The 9822-nt window shown below is 37.0% G+C and overlaps 1 protein-coding gene across 1 annotated transcript; it reads left to right on the forward strand.

Annotated features, from left to right (window-relative positions):
- The first annotated feature begins 5913 nt into the window (after window positions 1-5913).
- On the forward strand, window positions 5914-7277 carry LOC107687496 (SRSF protein kinase 2-like). Its single transcript, XM_016484856.1, has 6 exons — window positions 5914-6091; window positions 6206-6241; window positions 6786-6832; window positions 6916-6945; window positions 7034-7162; window positions 7248-7277. The coding sequence occupies exons 2-6, from the start codon at window positions 6226-6228 to the stop codon at window positions 7275-7277; spliced, it is 252 nt and encodes an 83-aa protein (XP_016340342.1). The 5' UTR covers window positions 5914-6091; window positions 6206-6225.
- The last annotated feature ends 2545 nt before the right edge of the window (window positions 7278-9822 follow it).

A 9822-nucleotide genomic window follows, 5' to 3' on the forward strand; every position in this document is an offset into this window, starting at 1 on the left:
ACACACACAGGCATGTGAGCAAATCCACTGAGAATCTGAGACAGAACTTCCTCATGATGTCAATAACACCATCAACCAGTTGAGTGAGAGATTTTTCACACAGCCCTCGTTTGAGCAACAACCATCGAGCTCTCAGTCATGTTTATGTGCTGGATCAGAATAAGAGTTTGCATTGTTCTGCCACAGATGAATTTACAGTAGAAACATCAGTGTTCTCTGTGTGTCATGGATTTGGCTCTCATCATATGTGTGTTTGACGTGTTTGTCTTCGTTATTTCACGACGTTCACCTTGAGTGCAGCAGGTTGAGAGATTATCTGTCTGATAATGTGTCTGTCAGCTCTCTCTACTGATTACCTATAAACCCGTTAATCCTGCAGCGTTCAGGTTAACTCAACACTTCATCCGTGTTAAAGACTCTACCAGAGGAAACAGATACAGTCGCTTCACATTACAGTGCTTCTCTTACAGCAAAATCACGTGTGTTATTTTACCTGTGAGCGTGTCTGCAAATATACATGCGAACGTGTAAATTGTTCTCTAATCGCTATGGTTACAGTTTTTTCCAATTGCTAACACACTAAAATGACATGCACAGCACACTAAGAGTTATTAGTTTGATGCGTTGGATCAAACACAAGGAATCTGCATTTTAAAAGAAAACGTACTTTGCTGTATTGCTATAGAACAAACACTTCATTTATAGAATGTAAAGATAAATAAATATGAGTTAGAATATTATTAAAGAACTTTGTGTCACAGAGGACAAAATCCACTCATTTCTCATTAAGTTCACTACTTTTACCCACAATTCTTTAAATTCAAGATTCAAGATTCAAGATTCAAGATTCAAGATTTTTATTTGTCACATTTAATAGAAGAGATGAAAATGTCTAGGTTATTTACTACAGGAACAAACCGTTATCAATAGATAAACATTTCAAATGACTTGGGAAACAGACAAATACAGGACGGCACCAGACTTTAATGCAAATAAACGAATCCACTGAATGGAAATGATACTGAGGTCAAAGGTCACACACACCAGGAGGAAATCCTCAGTGTTTCTTTGTTACTTGCTTCTTTTTGATATCCAATGTATAAACTCTAACAGGAGAGTTGAATTTAAAACTGTGATGATTGTTGGGAACGTTTCTGAGCTACAGTCACATTAAAGAGAATTTACAATTTTCTCGATTGCTAACACACTATAACTGATTAATTTGGCCCAATTTTCCAAACCATTCATGCAGTTCCTGAAACAAAGACATGTTTCTCAAAGCTTTTAACACATTTCACCTGTTTTCACACACGCTCCAATTTGCTCAGTGTTTTCTGCAAAACTCTACACAAAAACGCTATCATTTTGCACAGGTTTAACCATGTTCTCATTCAGAAAACACAAACACACAATATAATTAACACAAGCATCAACAAATGAACTCAAACAGCACACATTTATCCATGTGTGAATATTCAGTAGCAAAACTGACGACACACAGGTCAGAATCTCAGGATGATATGAACAGGAGCACACGTGATTATGTGTTTTGGAAAATGAATCCTGGTAGTGGGAGACAAAGAGGAATTGGGGGGGAATAAAAACGAATGGGATGAGGTCAAAGGTCATTTTGAGCATGTTCTTCTGCATGGACTGACCATGAAGGAAGTTGGCCTACAGGCTCATCTACAAGGTTTCAATACTACTTACACAATACACATACAATATAATTACAGTACATAGCAGCAGCACTTCAGATGAGAGAACTTTCATTATTCTATGTACAGTAAATGCTGTAGTACATATGTTGTACACGCTCAAACTCATCACTGTTGAATTGATTTGAAGCCAAGTATGTACTGTATTTGTGCAAAACTGAGAGACGACTGTCTAGTGGAGGCAGAGAAGTCTTTTGTCAGAAGACTAAGAAACTGCTATAACAAATAAGGATACTACCAATACTGTAATGCAAATTGGTACCTCAAGCGTGTGACGGAAATGTTACGCCCCTTACTATGGGATTACATCTCTGCCACAATTCTGCGCGAAATAGTTTTGTGGAGAAAATGTTTGTCTCGCAAAGAAGAAAGTATTTCGAGCGCACGAAAATCAATTTTGCATTTAAAATACGTTTTTGGATTTGTGCAGACCTTCTCTTTTGCGCGTGCAACGTTTCACTAGCTTGCTCCCTTGATGCCCGCCCTCAGTGCACTGCTTTCTAAATGCCAACGGCTCGCTTGCTCAACAAAACCCAGCGTTACAATATGCTATAATTCCAGCCAATCAGAGACGAGGCTGCTAAATTCTGATTGGCTGCCTTGACAACCAATCACAACATTTCTTGCATTACCTCGACAGCAGAAGAGGAAAAATGCAGTGCATGCATAATTATGTAAGTTGATATTCTGATCATATTTTTTTCCAAGCACATCTGACCAATTCTAAACGACATCAATCTTAATAACTACTATTAATCTTGTATTTAGTTATTTATAATTGATATATAATTATTCATGAAGGCTGTAAGTGAAAAAGTCTTATATTCAGGTGTGCATAATTATTAAGTAGATTTTCTTTTACTTGGGCTCGAGTGAGCGGCGGCCGGCGGGCTAGAGTGAGTGGAGGCTGGCGGGCTAGAGTGAGCGGCGGGCGGCGGGCTAGAGGGGGGGACGGTGTAGGACACGCTCACCTTGCTGTTGTTTGCCTGTGGAGTTTGGCTGCGCTGTGTGTTCTGCTCAGTCCCGATCACTGGTATCAGAACCGTGTGAGATCCGTGCGGTCCAATCACCGATACTGGATACAACAGCAGATTGAAACCCTCTCCAACCGGGAACTGAACACAAATACACACATACAAAAGTATGGGTATTTCTATAGCAGACACTCTTGAAGAAATGTGACCCTGGAGCACAAAACCAGTCAATTTTTTAGATTAAATAACTTTCAATTAAATAATCTTTCCATTGATTTATGGTTTGTTAGGATAGGACAATATTTGGTCGAGATACAACTATTTGAAAATCCTTTTTCGCTCTCATGCAAAACTCCCAGTCATGAGGTCACAATTTCACCCGCTAAATTTCACAGAGCAACTGTAAATGTGATCGCACCTTTATTGTTGGGAATGTAACCTATTAGTGCAAAGAAACGTCATGCACACAAACACGTAAACACACACACACACACACACACACACACACACACACACCTGCTCTGCCGGCTGAAGGAAGACTCCCCACACACACATCGCCAGGAAAAGCCTCGCCGCTTGCTCAGATCCGTGGAAGAATGACATGACTCAGTCTGATCTCTCAGCAGATGTGAGCGTCTGCGTCTGAGCAGCTGAATATAAAGAGCAGACACACACATGCATCACGTCTGTCTGACGGGGAGAGAGACATTCTGTCACCGCTCACACATTAGAGACAGACAGTTTAGGGGGATTTTGCATCAATTACATCTTAATTACAGAGTGAATGTTCCTAAACACATATTGACAGGTCACGTAAACGGAATGTGAAGCTGAACTCATTTAATGCTTAAATATCAAGTCAAGTCAAGTCACCTTTATTTATATAGTGCTTTTAACAATACAGATTGTGTCAAAGCAACTTTACAGCATTAAATAGGAAAATAGTGTGTCAATAATGCAAAATGATAATAGTAAACACTCAATTTTCAGTTAAAGGCAGTTCATTATTGAATTCAGTGATGTCATCATCCAGCTCAGTTCAGTTTAAATATCACACAGGTATCTTTCCTAAAATTAACAACACAGTTGAGTGTTTTTGTGATTTGAGTGATGAATGTTTACAGTTACATATAAGAGCTAAAACCGAACAGAGAGAGCTGACGTGGATAATCTTTGAAATAACAGCTTGTTTCTGTCTGCTGTGTGTGTAATGTGTCTGAATAGACCAGTAAAGCGCACACACACACACACACACACACACACACACACACACGTGGTCAGTCCTCAAAAGGTGAGTGGACAAGCAGAAGCCCACAAATTGTGATCAACTCCGAGAACTATCGCCATCAGTCAGGATTTAGCCCAGAAGCTAATATCCAGCATGCCAGAGCGAACTGCAGAGGTTATGAAGAACAAGGGTCAACACTGTAAATATTGACTCATTGTATTTTTTTGCCAATAAAAGCCTTTAAAACGTCTGATATGCTTATCATTGTTTTTCAGTATACCATAGAAACATGTGGAAAAATAATCTACAAATACTGAAGCAGCAAACTTTGCAAAACACAAAATTTATGTCACTGCCAAAACTTTTGGCCATGACTTGTATGTAATAGTATATTTGAATTGTATAGAAATATTACTTTCATCTATTTGATCATAATTATTGTATTGCAATTGGACATCGTTTTCATTTTATAGTAATATTCTTTTCATCTGTATGAATGTAATTCATGCATTTCAAATGGACAATTTTTTCATAAAAATATTATTTTCATCTGTATTATAATTTGTGTATTTCAAATGGATATTTACATATTTTCATAATTCATAATTCATTTCATAATTCATGCTTTTCAAATGAACATTTTCATTTTATAGAAATATTTTCATCTGTGTGTTCATAATTCATGTATTTCAAATAGACGTTTACATATTTTCATAATTCATGTTTCATACAATTTTGTTTATATTTTCATAATTAATTTCATAGAAATATTATTTTCTTCTGTCTTATAATTCATGTATTTTAAATGGACTTTTTTCATGTTTTCATAATTCATACATTTCAAATGGAAATTTTCATTATTATAGAATTATATTTGATATATTTTTTAAATGTTTTATTATAGAAATATCTGTGATCATAATTCTTGTGTTTCAAATGGACGTTATTTTCAGCTGTAGCCTATAACTGAATTATCTGACTCAAATGAGCGTTTTGCTTTAAGAAAAGGTTAATACAAATGCAAACTTTCATTGTTCTATTTCCCAAATTGTAACACTTTAAATTCAGCTGAGTGATATTTTGCACTTTCAGCTGATTATGATGACTACTGTACATGATTAGGGATTAAAAAATCCAAAAATCGAAACAGAGTCCGATTTCGGTTGTGCACTGTCCTTCAATTCCTTCTGGCCACTTCCTAGCTCCGTTCAGGCCTGGCCCCACGACCAGAGCCCGCCATCCATTCGTGCTTCTTGACCTTTAGATGAATTTTCAATCATGAATCATAAAATGTCTCTTAGTATCATAATATGTTCTCCATCATATTTATGTATCCATTTGCTGTCACTATATGAGCTTGTAGATGCTTTGTTATTTAAATCTCGTTAATATATTTGTTTTTAATCTTTTTAGTTATTTATCTCCTAAGTGGCTGCTAAGGGTCTTTCTATGAGGGGTGTCTTTCTGAGAGGTAGAGTTAAGTAGTCTTAGGGTAAAAATGGGTAGGTTTAGGTTCTCCAGGGTTAGAACGGGTAGGTTTTAGGTTCTCAGGGGTTAGGTATATAGATAAAAACGAGTTTCACCCTCATTAATTCAACCCTCATTAGCATATGCGATCTGATTGGCCAAAGCTTACCTGGCCATATCTGGTGAAGCAGAGGTCCGATGTGCACATAACTGGTATCGTTGGATTCAGCAAGCTGTCGTCTTTCAGGTAGCGTGGATGTATGGAGGAAAGGGTGTTGCTTTCAAATCCAATGTGAACGTACAACAGTCTAAAGTGTGACAAATAGGAAGTCAGTCATCGGTAAAGGCAAGAAATACATCCAAATGAAATAACCTGTGAAATCAATTGTCTTTTTAGCAAGAAGGTATTACAAGCCTGTATAAAAACAGTTTTCCAGCCAGTTTGTGTGAGTGCGTGTGTGTGAGTGTGCACAGGTGTGTGTGAGAGTGCACAGAAGTGTGTGTGTGTGAGAGAGAGAGAGAGAGAGAGAGAGAGAGAGAGTGTATCATTAAAAGTTAGACTTGAAAGATGTCTGTGAATAAAGTCAGCCGCTCAAGAGCTCCCCCTGGAGTGTTATTTTCTGCTAAAATATAGGAATCCTTAGCAGTTTCTAAAACATGGCTATTCACAGTTTTATCCAGGAGAGGGCGACTGAGAAGCCAAGGGTTATTTCCTGGAGAAGATAAATAGATAGACAGATAGATAGATAGATAGATAGATAGATAGATAGATAGATAGTTTACGTAGGTCCTGATGTGGTCAGAGTCTCTCGTGGAAGTGAAGTCACGCCCACACCGCATGAATGACACGACAGGTAAACAGTATTTCTTACTGATGTAATTTCAGTTTGACAGCAGTAGGAGTTATAATTGCATGGACTGTGATACATTCAGTTGCTGCCTCATTTGTTACTTAGTCAATCAAATCATCAACTAATTATATCTTTCTTTTCATTCCAATGCACTAAAGATGCACATGAATGCACGCGTTTTTAAATATTTCTAATTACTAAAAAATGAAAGAGAGAGAGAGAGAGAAACATATTTTAAAAAATGGTACTTTTAGACCTTTGCTGTCTGGTGGAGAGGAGCGTATAGGATGTTGAATTAAACCAGTTGTAAAGTTTCCAAGAATCTCTTGTAGTGTTGGTACATCAGAGGGTCTGTAGGCCAAACAGATATCCATTACTGCAGTTCTTCATTTACATGTTAACATGATTCAACAATAAACAAACTTTACACCCCAGTGAATAATTTTTTTCCCACTTGCATTCATTATGTCATAATTTGCTTTCAAATGTTCACACCTGTAGTTAGTTGTAAATAAGAACTCTATTTTTAAAATGATTACATCCACAGAGATGCATCCGCCGGACAGTGGCGTGGACAGCCCTGGGTTCAGTGATGTAAGTACAAAAAAAATACTGCATAAAATAAAAGGCTAATAAAATACTCTATATTTATTTTTTAAAATTGCCTTTATTTCTAGACAGCGACCACTGAACTAATAAGCCGTACAGTAAGTTGAGCTTTGTGCATATGCCTTTACACTGCGACTATAATATGATGTGCAGTTTGACAATCTGTTGAGTTGTGTTGTTCTGCAGGACAGTGAGCACACCTCCTCCGCTGACGAGTGGGTCCAGCAGGGCCCCAATCTTCCTCCTCTTTTCCCCCCTCATCCTCCTCCACCTCCACCTCTTCCCATTTTACCTCCTCAGGAGGATCCAGAAGATGTAATGGGAGTATTAGATGTAGCATCTTAAACTCAAGTGTAGCTGCCACTGTTTTGGTAATGTTCTTTTTCCTCCCTCTCTGCAGTATTTTGCCGATGATGAAGAAGATTTTTAATAAATATATATATTTTTAAACTTAAAGATCATTATGGTGTCCTTCTCTCATTATTATTGATCATATAAAATTATCACTGGTCTACACACAGATTTCTCTGTAAAGAAAACCAGAGACAATTTAAACTGATTTCTTCTTATTTTTTATTTATTATTATTGTTGTTATTATTATTATTTTTTTTGTAAATGTGAACAATGTGCCATGAGGAAGTTCTTGGGGGTCCCTATACATGATTAAATATTAATGTTATTATTGGTGATATACTTGCTGGATAGATTAATTACAGTTGTGCAAAAAGACTCACAGATATTCACAGAAGGTGCTGGAACCCTACAGGTCATACTTAGAAGGGAGAGGTTATTATGTGAGTATAGGAGAGCACAAGTCTAAGTGGACATCCATGACATGCGGAGTCCCACAAGGCTCAATTCTTGCACCGCTCTTGTTTAGCCTGTATATGCTCCTATTAAGTCAAATAATGAGAAAGAACCAAATTGCCTATCACAGCTATGCTGATGCAATTAAGGTCAAATTAGTGGTCAAATATCGGCCTCTACCAAACGGTTGATATGTCACTGTATGATAAAAATACCGGAATTCATTCACATACTACGAAAATCGGAAAATATGAACTATAATACAAATTTATTTTAAAACATAATCAAAATAAAATAGTTTTGTATATCGAATCTTCTTTATTTAAATATGCCATGAAATATTTCAGGTTTTCATTTTAACACAAGAAATTATATGTTTTCTTGTTTTTTAACAATAAACAAAAATAAATAACACAAATAACTAAAAGTAACAAAACCAAAGACATTACATTCTATAAAAAATAGCAAAAGATAGTAATATAATGGAATTTTAGGCTTTTATGATTCAAGAAACACGCCGTCAATTGTGGTAGCGCAACAGGATTTTTTTTCGTTCTTTTTTTAGATAAATTAACATTTCTTTGTAAACCAGCAATGCTGTGCACTGTAGGTATCCTCTGGCTCCTTCAAGGAAACTGTTTTTAGAGTGTGTTTTCCTTTTCTTACATGGAAGCATTGTAGAGGATGTGCTTGTCGAGGGAGCATCATCTTCATCCAGGGACTCAAAAGAACTGTCACCAGCTACCTCTTCTCGGATGGGGTGATAATCCGGATCCTCTATTGCAGTGGTTCTCAAACCTCTCCATGAAGTACCCCCAGCTCTGCACATTTTGTATGTCTCCCTCTATCTGACACACCCACTTCAGGTCTTGCAGTCTCCAATAATGAGCTGATGAGTTGAATCAGGTGTGATAGATGAGGGAGACACAAAATGTGCAGGGCTGGAGGTACTCCAGGACAGGTTTGAGAACCACTGCTCTATTGGGTCATCAACATCACCGAGATCAGCATCAGAGTCTTGGGGGTTTTCTGATACAGGGGCCTGAAGAGTGTGCATTCTTGTACAATAGAAACGGTTGACATCCATCTAGTAATTGTAAAACAACAACAACAACAAACAAATAAATAATCTCTTACAATTTTAGTAATGTTAGTACAGCGGCATTTGTCATTTGAGAAGTAATTGCCTCTGATGATTATGATTTCCACACATTAAGTCTATGAATTCAATATATTTACTTCAAAAAATATCCAAACGTGGCAAAAAAATACATACTTAAGAAATGATCTCAGTATATTCATGAAGAAATAACAATAGCTGTATCATATTCATAGCTATGAATGATCAGAAGTTTATATTTCTCAGCAAATAGTCCATTCTGACTGCAGAAATGGATGATCTGAAAACATTAGCTTAGCTTTTCTACGTTTACCATAAAGTGACAAATCAACCGTTTGGTTGAGCACGTTTTTGAAAAATTATTAAAAACATACTAAAGTTTTTTCATGGAACCGAGTAACATCATTTTGTAAAGTTAAGGCTCTTACAGTGTAATATATCAAAAAAATATGCTTACCTTGCCAAAATTCACCAAGAACAGTTCACATGGCAGGAGTGATTTCTTTGTTTCTGACATCCATGTTAGAAGAAGTGTTGTGACAAGTGCTGTTGATTGACTGACACTCTGACATCTAGTGGATTTTTTTGGCATAACATACTTCAAGCAGATGGCAGAGATGGCTCAACCAGCTTGAGTTAAGTTAGGTACTCCTCTCAATAAAATATAGTGACTCAAAATGTGCTCAACCATTTGGTCGAGCAGGCCGTTAGTACTTTTAATCATTTATAAATCACTCAATGGCCTAGGGCCTAAAAACATAGCAGATATGTTCACCGAATATAAACCTAACAGACCACTCAGATCATTAGGATCGAGTCAGTTAGAAATACCAAGGGTTCACACAAAATAAGGGGAGTCCGCTTTTAGTTATTATGCCGGCCGCAGTTGGAACCAGATTCCAGAAGAGATCAGATGTGCTAAAACATTAGCCACATTTAAATGCAGACTCAAAACTCATCTGTTTAGCTTGCACGTAGCAAGGTGTATACATATATATACACACACACACACATACATATGAACACACACACACACACACACACACA

Source organism: Sinocyclocheilus anshuiensis, unplaced genomic scaffold (genome assembly GCF_001515605.1).
Source record: "Sinocyclocheilus anshuiensis isolate Anshui unplaced genomic scaffold, SAMN03320099.WGS_v1.1 scaffold1689, whole genome shotgun sequence".
NCBI lineage: Eukaryota > Metazoa > Chordata > Actinopteri > Cypriniformes > Cyprinidae > Sinocyclocheilus > Sinocyclocheilus anshuiensis.

Excerpts from the sequence above, each read along its gene's own strand:
- LOC107687496 (XM_016484856.1), top strand. Across the intron at positions 6,946-7,033 it reads CTGAACTAATAAGCCGTACA|GACAGTGAGCACACCTCCTC; the intron begins GTAAGTTGAGCT and ends GTTGTTCTGCAG. Across the intron at positions 7,163-7,247 it reads CTCAGGAGGATCCAGAAGAT|TATTTTGCCGATGATGAAGA; the intron begins GTAATGGGAGTA and ends CCCTCTCTGCAG.